Below are 12182 nucleotides of genomic sequence, written 5' to 3'. Positions count from 1 at the left end.
TATTTACAGAAAAACCACAACAAACAAACAAATACCACCACAGCTGATAGAAAATGTCTGTACATGTACAAAAGTTTGTGCTCTTTCTTTTCTTTTCAATGAAATGTTTCATAACGGGAGGGTGGGGCTGTCTGTCCATGTCTGCATTCTAAGTCCAGGTGAGTCCAGGTGAATTTTATTAAGAACAACAGCCATGAGCCACTATAACCAATCATGAAGGTTTGAAAAGTTTAGTGTAGTATTAATGTAGATTGTCTACATGTTTGAACCAAACCTCACTGTCCTAACCTGTCTTCACCTGTGCTTATCAGGCTCCACCTGTCCTAAACCTGTCCTCACCTGTACTCATCAGGCTCCACCTGTCCTAAACCTGTGCTTATCAGGCTCCACCTGTCCTAAACCTGTACTCATCAGGCTCCACCTGTCCTAAACCTGTGCTCATCAGGCTCCACCTGTCCTAAACCTGTCCTCACCTGTGCTCATCAGGCTCCACCTGTCCTCCCCTGTGCTCATCAGGCTCCACCTGTCCTAAACCTGTGCTTATCAGGCTCCACCTGTCCTAAACCTGTACTCATCAGGCTCCACCTGTCCTAAACCTGTGCTCATCAGGCTCCACCTGTCCTAAACCTGTCCTCACCTGTGCTCATCAGGCTCCACCTGTCCTAAACCTGTCCTCACCTGTTCTCATCAGGCTCCACCTGTCCTAAACCTGTGCTCATCAGGCTCCACCTGTCCTAAACCTGTGCTCATCAGGCTCCACCTGTCCTAAACCTGTGCTTATCAGGCTCCACCTGTCCTAAACCTGTGCTTATCAGGCTCCACCTGTCCTAAACCTGTGCTCATCAGGCTCCACCTGTCCTAAACCTGTGCTTATCAGGCTCCACCTGTCCTAAACCTGTGCTCATCAGGCTCCACCTGTCCTAAACCTGTCCTCACCTGTGCTCATCAGGCTCCACCTGTCCTCCCCTGTGCTCATCAGGCTCCACCTGTCCTAAACCTTTGCTTATCAGGCTCCACCTGTCCTAAACCTGTGCTCATCAGGCTCCACCTGTCCTAAACCTGTCCTCACCTGTGCTCATCAGGCTCCACCTGTCCTCCCCTGTGCTCATCAGGCTCCACCTGTCCTAAACCTGTGCTCATCAGGCTCCACCTGTCCTAAACCTGTCCTCCCCTGTGCTCATCAGGCTCCACCTGTCCTCCCCTGTTGTCCCATGTAAGGTTTTGTAAGAGTGTCAAATTTATTAACAGTTTAACTCTGGAGGTCAAAGGTCAATCCTTCCCGTCCATGCTCACAGATAAAAAAAAAGATGATGTCATCAGTTAACATCGATTGATCACAAATGTTCAAAGTGCTAATTGGTCCCATTGATTAAAAGTGGATGTTGCCAACGGAAGAAGACAAGTCATCTCATTCAACACCGACTCTGTGATGTCATCAGTCTCTCTGTGATGTCACCACCCTCTCTGTGATGTCACCACCCTTTCTGTGATGTCACCACCCTCTCTGTGACATCATGTCTGTAGATTCCTCTCAGTCAGTTTCCAAAAAGGTTTATCTCATGTGGCTCTGACCAGTAGGTGGCGCCCTCACTGACCAGGTCAATGTCTCCAGGTGACCTTATCCCTGATCTTAAATCCGTGACCCCTGCAGAACCACGAGGTCAGAGTGAGTCTAATAACCAGTCTAAGGTTGGAGCCTCATGGAAACATCAGCTCCTCTGAGGTTCACTTCCTGTTTGTTCTGATGTTCATCAGTGATCTTCCTCCCAGAGTTCTTCAGGAAGTTCAAATGTTCACATTTTCTATAAGGAGGTGTGGTTTTAAATAAAATCCTCCTCGGCTCAGATCTTTGGTCCCTCTGTGTGATGTAGTGGTGAGATTTACAGTCTGGAGTCCAATCTTCTCGTTCAATTCTGAAGTATTGAATTATTCTCCTCCCTGTATGGGTCACTGAGCTGTATGTGGACTGATGCATGCTGGGGGGGGGGGCATGTGTATCTGAAGTAGATCAGAGCTGAGTGGATCTGGAACAATCCAAAGACAGATCCTGGACAAAAGTGCTGCAGAGACGGACTGAGTGGAATTACAGGTCAGTCTGTGATGTCATCACTCTCTTTGTGATGTCATCACTATCTGACATGTCTCTCAGTAGTGCTCCTCGGTGTGGGCGGGGTCACAAAAGAATCTGGAGCTGCGTTTGGCAGATCGAGCCGTGAAGGGGACAGTCTTCAGAGCTGCAGGTAAAAGAAAAAAAAAATCAGAAGAAGATTACCTGCGTACCTGAGGAAGGATTAGCTGTTCTCTGGGTCTACTGGTACCTTTCATAATCCACCGTATTACCTTTGTGATAATACGCCTGCCACCTGTCTTTATGGTCCCAATCTCACCTGTGATAATACCCCCACTCTCACCTGGGATAATACCCCACCCTCACCTGTGATAATACCCCCACTCTCACCTGGGATAATGCCCCCCCCACCTGTGATAATACCCACACTCTCACCTGGGATAATACCCCACCCCCCCTCCACCTGTGATAATACACGCACTCTCACCTGTTTTTATGGTCCCGCCCTCACCTGTGATAATACCCCCACCCTCACCTGTGATAATACCCCCACTCTCACCTGTGATAATACCCCCACTCTCACCTGGGATAATACCCCACCCTCACCTGTGATAATACCCCCACTCTCACCTGGGATAATACCCCCACTCTCACCTGTGTTTATGGTCCCAATCTCACCTGTGATAATACCCCCACTCTCACCTGTGATAATACCCCCACTCTCACCTGTGTTTATAGTCCCACTCTCACCTGTGATAATACCCCCACTCTCACCTGTGTTTATGGTCCCACTCTCACCTGTGATAATACCCCCACTCTCACCTGTGTTTATGGTCCCACTCTCACCTGTGATAATACCCACACTCTCACCTGTGTTTATGGTCCCACTCTCACCTGTGATAATACCCACACTCTCACCTGTGTTTATGGTCCCACTCTCACCTGTGATAATACCCCCACCCTCACCTGTGATAATACCCCCACTCTCACCTGTGTTTATGGTCCCACTCTCACCTGGGATAATGCCCCCCCCACCTGTGATAATACCCCCACTCTCACCTGTGTTTATGGTCCCACTCTCACCTGTGATAATACCCCCACCCTCACCTGTGATAATACCCCCACTCTCACCTGTGATAATACCCACACTCTCACCTGTGTTTATGGTCCCACTCTCACCTGGGATAATACCCCCCCCACCTGTGATAATACCCACACTCTCACCTGGGATAATACCCCACCCCCACCTGTGATAATACCCACACTTTCACCTGGGATAATACCCCACCCCCACCTGTGATAATACCCGCACTTTCACCTGGGATAATACCCCACCCCCACCTGTGATAATACCCGCACTTTCACCTGGTATAATACCCCACCCCCACCAGTGATAATACCCGCACTCTCACCTGGGATATTACCCCACCCCCACCTGTGATAATACCCACACTCTCACCTGTGTTTATGGTCCCGCCCTCACCTGTGATAATACCCGCACTTTCACCTGGGATAATACCCCACCCCCACCTGTGATAATACCTGCACTCTCACCTGGGATAATACCCCACCCCACCTGTGATAATACCCCACTCTCACCTGTGTTTATGGTCCCGCCCTCACCTGTGATAATACCCCACCCCACCTGTGATAATACCCGCACTTTCACCTGTGATAATACCCCACCCCCACCTGTGATAATACCCCCACTCTCACCTGTGTTTATGGTCCCGCCCTCACCTGTGATAATACCCCCACTCTCACCTGTGTTTATGGTCCTGCCCTCACCTGTGATAATACCCCCACCCCCACCTGTGATAATACCCGCACTCTCACCTGTGATAATGTCCTCAATGGCGCCATCCTTCCCCTCGTAAACATGGCGGCTGTCTTTTCCCTGCCGCCGTCTCAGCTCGCTGATCAGCTCCTGCTGCTGTCTCCGCCCCCTGTGAGAGGGGGACTGGGGGAGGGATGTGGCTGTTTAACTTTTGACCTTTGACCTTTGACATACATTTGAACAGGTAAGAGGTGGTGGTCTTACCTTAGTCTCTGCCTCCTCATCCTGCTGCTCCTCCTGCTCCAGTTTCTCCAACAACATCTGCTCCTGCCGCCGTCGCTGCTCGTTATCCTCCTCTGCCACCTGGAACACAAACACCATGACATCACTTCCTGCTGTTACAGTGGAAAAAGCTTCCAACTCATAGGCTCCGCCCCTCATTGATCTTACTCACCCTATATGCTTTGATGAAACGAACGAAGACGGGAAAGAAGACAGACGGAGGCATTGTCTTTGAACTCTCACCGAAAAACTTCACCACATCCTCAAAGGCATCCTGATTGGATAGAGAACACATCACTTTTTACAGTATCGTCAGTAAAACTAAATATTACTTTTTACAGTGTAGTCATGATCACTTAATACCACTTTTTACAGTAAAGTCAGTAAAACTAAATATCACTTTTTGCTAACACACTAAAATGACATGTATAGCACAATTATTTAAACTGACACACAGAAAGCAAAACCTCTTCTCAAGTCTCTAAAACTCTAAACACATTTTCTGCTTTACACATATTTTGCAATTCAAAATGGCACTTTGTAAACACACTGAACACGGTTCTCTGCATAAGACACAACAATCTGACATAAAGTCACATGATTGTCATTTCAAAACACTGCCATTCAAAATGACACAACATGAGCTAACTGGCCAATATATGTGCCACCTGGCCAAACACCTCAATGGTTAATTGTTACCACCTCAATTAGGAAGTAAGCACAATAAAAAGACCACAGGTGAGAACCTTTTTTTATAACAACAATGGAAGATGTTGTAGAGAGAGTAAGAGGAAGAGGGAGGGTGAGAATGAGAGGGGCAGGAAGAGTGAGAGGTAGGGGGAGAACTGGTAGAGGAGTTCATGGCCAAAGAAGACATGTCCTCAACCAATCAACTAATTATTTTTCTGGCCTCTTTTTTTTCTATATATTTTTACTGCAATTTATTTTTCAAGTTTACTACTTTTTGTGAGCATATTTTTTTCACTCATGTAAATATATCTGCTGTGCATATGTTGCACTGACTGGTGAAAAATAAAAAAAATCAATGTTTCAACAGCATGTGTGTATCTGCAAATATTTCTGTGCATGTGAACAATCTGAAGAATTTTCTACAATTTGAACTATTTTAGTATTATGGCAAAGCAAACTAAAGATGAGAGTGTGTGGTGATTGCACTTTGTTCTATTATTTTGATAACTTCCTGTGAACCACTTCCTGCCGCGAGTTTCTTTGGTTCTCTTCACAGAGGCTGGACACGCCTGCACTGATTGGCACTGGCACCTCCGCACTGTCGCACCTGCACGTCATTACTGCAATCACCGCACTCTGACTTAAGCTCCACTCGAGGAAGAAGCAGACGCCAGATGATTCCCACTCTCAGTGGTATCTAGACTGTCTCCATACGCACACACGAGATCCAAGATTTATTTTGTACAGTCATGGAAAAAATTATTAGACCACCCTTGTTTTCTTCAATTTCTTGTTCATTTTAATGCCTGATACCACTAAAGGTATATTACCCGAAGAATACAATGAACATGACAAAAAATGCAGCTGATTCCATACTACTTTATGTCCTATTTGACAGGCTTAGTCTTAATTCTATTCCCAGGGTATATAAGAGGCCATTTCATGTCATAAGCAGCACTGCACATGCAAAGGCCTAGAGTGGTTTACTGCTTACATTCAAGCCGTAGCACAACTCAGAAGTTGTCAGCTCTAACATAATGCCTAAAACAAAAGAATTATGTGAAGCCACAAAGGCAGCCATCTTGGCACTGCTAGAAATTGGCATGAGTGAGAGACAGGTAGCCAAAAAACTGAAGATCTCTAAGACCGCCATACATTACACCAAGAAAAAGCAAGCCAAACATGGTACTACCAAATTGCTAGCTGGTCGAGGCAGGAAATGTCTTTGTACCCCACGAGAGGACCGTGCACTCATCCGTTCCTGTGTCAGGAATCATTGTCAGACCTCTAGGGACCTTAAAAATGAGTGAGCACTGTCGAGAAATGTGACTTGTTCAGCAAGGACAGTTCGAAACCGACTTCTTGAAGCTGGTCTGAAGTCACACGGCACAAAGAGAAGCCCTTCATCAACGAAAGGCAGAGGAAGGCCCAGTTACTCTTTGCTAGGGTTCACAAGGATCGGACTGTTGATGATTGGGCTAAGGTTCTCTTCAGTGATGAATCCAACTTTGAGTTGATGCCCACTCCAGCCAACTTACTGGTTAGGAGGAGGCCTGGAGAAGCCTACAAACCAGACTGTCTTGCCCCTACAGTAAAACATGGGGGTGGATCGGTGATGATCTGGGGTTGTTTCAGTATGGATGGAACAGGGCAAATGCAATTGTATGAAGGGCGAATGAACCAGGTCACGTACAGGGCTACTCTTCTTCCATCAGCTGATAAACTCTTTACTGCCTTGAATGACTGGATTTTCCAACAAGACTATGCCCCTTGCCACACAGCAAGGTCAGGTAAAGCCTGGATGGAGAACCAGAACATTCAAACCATGCCTTGGCATGCTCAATTACCAGATCTAAATCCAATTGAAAACCTGGGGAACATCATCAAACTCAAAATGGACAACCACAAGCCCAAAAACAAAGCAAATTTGGTTGAATTTTTGCAACAGGAATGGGCTGCTGTGACAGCAGAACAATGTCAGAAGCTGGTGGAGAGCATGCCAAGACGCATGGCTGCAGTCATCAAAAACAATGGTTATGCAATCAAGTACTAACTCCTGTGTGTATCGTGACTAACAGACAGAAAAGAAAACATGGAATGCCTAAAAGCACTGTTTTTGGCAGTAAAATGCCATAGCTTGTCATGTAAGAACTTAAGTGATTTTGGTTATTATCAAGAAAACCATGGAAAATAGCAAGATATCAGCTCTTAAATTAACTCTATTTTAACTCTACTATTTTTGTTGTTATCATTATATTTGTCCAAACAAATGTACCTTTAGTTGTACCAGGCATTAAAATGAACAAGAAATTGAAGAAAACAAGGGTGGTCTAATAATTTTTTCCATGACTGTATATCTGTTGAAGTGTTTTTGATGCTGTTACTAATTCGCCCTTTTTCACCTCTTCCAGTGCCTCCACGTGCCCTCAGTGCTCGCCCTGCCTCTGCCATGCTGCCTAACTCTCGCACCACACTCAAGCACAAGGATTGGCTAGCTCTCCCCCTCCACCTCTCGCCTCATGCCTCACTGGAACCTGCACGTGCACTCTCGGACCTGGATTCCCCCCTCCCTCACTCCTGTGTGTCCCTCAATAAACCTTTTAAAACTGCTTCATTGCCTCCGGCTCTGCTCCTGGGTCCTCATAAAAAGAATAGATTACAAATCACTACAGAGTGTTTTTCATTATGCCCAACAATGTGTAGTTTGTTAGACAAAAATCTGGTAATATGAATGAAGTGTGTGCCATTTGGTGCAAAAGTTTGATTTTGATAATGCTATATGTAGTTTTGGCTGCAGTGCTTCATTTTAGAGGATATATGAGGTATTTTGCAGTTTGGATGTGTGGTTTTGTGAATTTTGTTAAGTATTTTGATAAAACCTGCCTAGTTTGCAAAATTGTGTTTTAGCAATTAAAAAAAACTGTTAGAGATTCATGTATGGTATTCATGGTTTTACAGTATGTTCTTGACTAATTTTGACAATTCAACAGACTATTGTGCATGTGATGACTTATACAATGCAATGATGCTGACATGCTTTGGAGAGAACAACCATGAGACTGAGAAGTCAACAATCAGTTTGGATCAACAGGATCTATTCACTTGGAAATTGTGCTAAATGCAGGCTGTCTGTACTTAATCATTAGCAAAGATGTACAGAGACATTGAGACATGTACTAAGACATTTGCAATTTGATGAAATGAAGGAGAAATTCAATTCTGTTGTGAACAATTGCTATGTGGTTCTGAGGTTTGTCCATGTTATTTTGAGAATGTAATTTCGGTTTCAAGAAATGAGCCAAACCAATGGAGAAAAACTGTAAAATCACTTTTTACAGTGTAGTCAGTATAACTAAATATCACTTTTTACAATTTCATCAGTATTTCCAAACCTCATTTTTTACAGTGTAGTCCTGCGTTTAACAAATGCAGCCACTGACATGTCTGTGAACCTGACACCTGTGCGAGCAGCTCACCTGGATGATGTGTACAACTCACCTGAGCGATGCGTGCGTCCTCCTGCAGCTTGTTCAGCCGTGACTCATTCCTGCTGATGAAGTCCTTGAGTGTGGCGTTGTGTGAGACGCTGAACTCCCTCCAGGTGAGCTCCATGCCGCGCTGAAGCTCCTTCACGTCACACAGCACGTTCTCCAGACTCACTGCACAGGTAACACACCCAGGTGAGCCAAGACGGGCTTGATATATGTGCTGTGCTGTAATTGGTGGACAGACTCACCTGCAGCCGCCTTGTCGACGTAGTGTAGTTCGTTATAAAACAATGCCACGGCAGGATATTTCTCTCTCACCACATTAGAGATGTAATGAAGAAGAGTCTGAGTCCGATCAGTCGACTTGGTATCCAACAGCTAGAGATCAGCACAGACCTTCATTGTCCCGGTAGTCATCATCATCATCATCATCATCAACCTTTATTTAAACTCACAGGACATTAACATTGCCCCCATACCTGAGCTACTTCTATACCTTCTCTGTTGGCGGTCCATGTATGTGGGTGTCTCTTTAGTCAACGTACGTAGGATTCTCTGATAGTGGTCTATGTATGTGGGTGCTCACTATATGTAAGCTTCTCTGCAGCTACAGGGCCACATGGACTATCACATACCCCCTCATAGATGTGATGTAAACATATAAATGAAGCTATAGTAGGCAACGGCAAGGATAAGGTCAGGTGTTGTTGAGTTACCAGGTCTAAACTCTGCAGTTTGAATCCATACACAGCTCCTCTTTTACTGCTGTTCATGTAGTTCCCCAGAGCCAAGATGATCTAGGACAGAAACACATTCTAATTTAAAATCAGAAAACAGACTTTAGGCTAAATATTTGTAAAGATTTAATAGTCATATTGACTGTAGATTGAACTGACATCATCTTAAACAATAATTATAAGCAGAAAACACAACTGATCCCAGAAGCTTATAAACACACTAACCTCCAGAATCTTCTTGAGTTTCTGAGATGATTTAATGGAGACTGAGGCAGCGATGATCGCATGAAGTTGCTGCGAAGAAACAGAAGATTGAGACATGAAACATCCTTCTCTTTACTCCGTCTTTGGGTCATGGATGTCGTTGCCCTTTCTCCCCATCTACCCCTCTTACCCTTATCCCTTTCCCCCCTGCTGTACATCTCTCAGTCTACCCCTCTATCTGCTTGTTTCTCTGTCTACCCCTCTGTCTTCTTGTTTCTCTGTCTACCCCTCCATCTTCTTGTTTCTCAGTCTACCCCTCTGTCTTCTTGTTTCTCTGTCTACCCCTCTATCTGCTTGTTTCTCTGTCTACCCCTCTGTCTTCTTGTTTCTCTGTCTACCCCTCCATCTTCTTGTTTCTCAGTCTACCCCTCCATCTTCTTGTCTCTCAGTCTACCCCTCTATCTTCTTGTTTCTCTGTCTACCCCTCCATCTTCTTATTTCTCAGTCTACCCCTCCATCTTCTTGTTTCTCAGTCTACCCTCTATCTTCTTGTTTATCTGTCTACCCCTCTATCTGCTTGTTTCTCTGTCTACCCCTCCTTTTCTTGTTTCTCAGTCTAACCCTCCATCTCCTTGTTTCTCAGTCTACCCCTCTATCTGCTTGTTTCTCTGTCCACCCCTCCTTTTCTTGTTTCTCAGTCTACCCCTCTGTCTTCTTGTTTCTCAGTCTACTCCTCTATCTTCTTGCTTCTCTGTCTACCCCTCCATCTATCTTTGTCTCCTTCAATGACTTTTATTTTTTACCGGTGTCAACATCTGGACGTTGTCGTTGAAGTTGCCCATGAAGATCATGATGGACATTCGCTGGTTGAGTCTTTCAATACGGCTAAACTGCATCATAAATCGGTCTTCATCACTCAGAGCCTCCAAAGGTTTTCTGTCCCTCTCGTATTGCCGTAGCAGTTTGACCTCAGCCTCTGTTGGCAGGAAACGCATCAGACATTCCACAAAGTCCACCCGAATGGTGCGCAGGTCAAACCTGCTAGGACACAAACCAGACAGACCTGTTCAGCTTTCAATATCTGATTTTTTTTGGAGGAGTGTCAGTGGGGTCTTGGGTTCCTGGTTCACGTACGTTTGGATGGCCCGACAAATGACCTCTGACCCTTGGCCTGCCTTTCTCAATGTGATGGCAAGGTTTTTGGCTCGATTTGCTTCCAGCAGAGAAACTTTGGAAGCTGCCTTCTGAGGAACTTTCTGACGAGACATTGTGAGGTCAACTGCTGGACCCTGGGCCTTCGTCTTAAATAGCTCCTCAAAACCCTCCATGTCCAAGTCCTGAACGGGAGGGGGGTTAGAGAGAGATGGGTTAGAGGAGGAGGGGTTAGAAATAAATAAATCAAAGAGAGACAGGTTGAAGACAAAGATTAAGAGACTGACAGGTGTTGTCGGTGCAGGATGGCTTCACTGACATTGTCAGTGCTTGGTTGGTTTTATCAGCTCAACAACTCGTTCCATAGATGACTTGGATCTAGTTTTGAAGTGTTCTGTGGTGCATTAAAGTTTTTAAAGGGTTTAGGTCAACCTTTACTCTGTTGTTCTAGAGGGTAAAGGTTGACCCTAACTCTATAGTTTTAAAGGGTAAAGGTCGACCCTAACTCTGTTGTTCTAAAGGATAAAGGTCGACCCTTACTCTGTGGTTCTAAAGGGTAAAGGTTAACCTTAACTCTGTGGTTCTAAAGGGTAAAGGTTAACCTTATCTCTGTGGTTCGAAAGGGTAAAGATTGACCCTAATTCTGTGGTTCTAAAGGGTTAAAGTCAACCCTTACTCTGTGCTTCTAAAGGGTGAAGGTTAACGCTAACCCTGTGGTTCTAAAGGGTAAAGGTCGACCCTAACTCTGTTGTTCTAAAGGGTGAAGGTCGACCCTAACTCTATGGTTCTAAAGGGTTAAAGTCAACCCTTACTCTGTGGTTCTAAAGGGTAAATGTCGACCCTTACTCTGTGGTTCTAAACGATAAAGGTCGACCCTTACTCTGTTGTTCTAAAGGGTGAAGGTCGACTCTAACTCTGTGGTTCTAAAGGGTAAAGGTTGACCTTAACTCTGTTGTTCTAAAGGGTAAATGTCAACCCTTACTCTGTGGTTCTAAAGGGTAAATGTTAATGCTAACCCTGTGCTTCTAAAGGGTAAAGGTCGACTCATACTCTGTGGTTCTAAAGGATAAAGATCGACCCTTACTCTGTTGTTCTAAAGGGTAAAGGTCGACTCTAAATCTGTGGTTCGAAAGGGTAAAGGTCGACCCTTTCTCTGATGTTCTAAAGGGTAGAGGTTAACCTTAACTGTGTGGTTCTAAAGGGTAAATGTCGACCTTAACTCTGTTGTTCTAAAGGGTAAATGTTGACCCTTACTCTGTGGTTCTAAAGGGTAAGGGTCGACCCTCACTCTGTTGTTCTAAAGGGTAAAGGTCGACCCTTACTCTGTTGTTCTAAAGTGTTAAGGTCAACCCTTACTCTGTTGTTCTAAGGGGTAAAGGTTGACCCTTACTCTGTTGTTCTAAAGGGTAAAGGTTAACCTTAACTCTGTGGTTCTAAAGGGTAAAGGTTAACCTTATCTCTGTGGTTCGAAAGGGTAAAGATCGACCCTAACTCTGTGGTTCTAAAGGGTTAAGGTCGACCCTTACTCTGTGGTTCTAAAGGGTAAAGGTTAACCTTAACTCTGTGGTTCTAAAGGGTAAATGTTAACGCTAACCCTGTGCTTCTAAAGGGTAAAGGTCGACTCTTACTCTTTGGTTCTAAAGGATAAAGGTCAACCTTTACTCTGTTGTTCCAAAGGGTAAATGTCGACCCTTACTCTGTGGTTCTAAACGATAAAGGTCGACCCTTACTCTGTTGTTCTAAAGGGTAAAGGTCGACTCTAACTCTGTGGTTCTGAAGGGTAA

General features: G+C 45.0%; 1 protein-coding gene across 3 annotated transcripts in view; it reads right to left on the bottom strand.

Annotated features, from left to right (window-relative positions):
* Positions 1-114: 114 nt before the first annotated feature.
* Positions 115-12182, bottom strand: part of LOC121506379 (formin-like protein 2) — a 40590-nt gene continuing 28522 nt past the window's right edge. Inside the window, exons 19-29 of one of the 3 annotated variants that reach the window (XR_005991636.1) lie at positions 10381-10583; positions 10050-10284; positions 9268-9336; positions 9022-9102; positions 8554-8683; positions 8316-8476; positions 4300-4401; positions 4110-4208; positions 3905-4028; positions 524-2234; positions 115-359 (exon numbers count right to left, since the gene is read on the bottom strand). Coding sequence is in view for 1 of the 3 variants with exons in the window: in XM_041782166.1 (XP_041638100.1) it covers positions 2146-2234; positions 3905-4028; positions 4110-4208; positions 4300-4401; positions 8316-8476; positions 8554-8683; positions 9022-9102; positions 9268-9336; positions 10050-10284; positions 10381-10583 (1293 nt within the window). In the remaining 2 variants the exon portion in view is untranslated. Of the gene's footprint in view, positions 2235-3904; positions 4029-4109; positions 4209-4299; positions 4402-8315; positions 8477-8553; positions 8684-9021; positions 9103-9267; positions 9337-10049; positions 10285-10380; positions 10584-12182 lie in introns of all 3 variants that reach the window. The other 2 variants (XR_005991637.1, XM_041782166.1) reach the window with 2 other exon arrangements.

This window comes from Cheilinus undulatus, linkage group 24 (genome assembly GCF_018320785.1).
Source record: "Cheilinus undulatus linkage group 24, ASM1832078v1, whole genome shotgun sequence".
NCBI lineage: Eukaryota > Metazoa > Chordata > Actinopteri > Labriformes > Labridae > Cheilinus > Cheilinus undulatus.
Note: the sequence above shows the minus strand (reverse complement) of the source record. Positions and strands in the feature narration are given on the sequence as shown.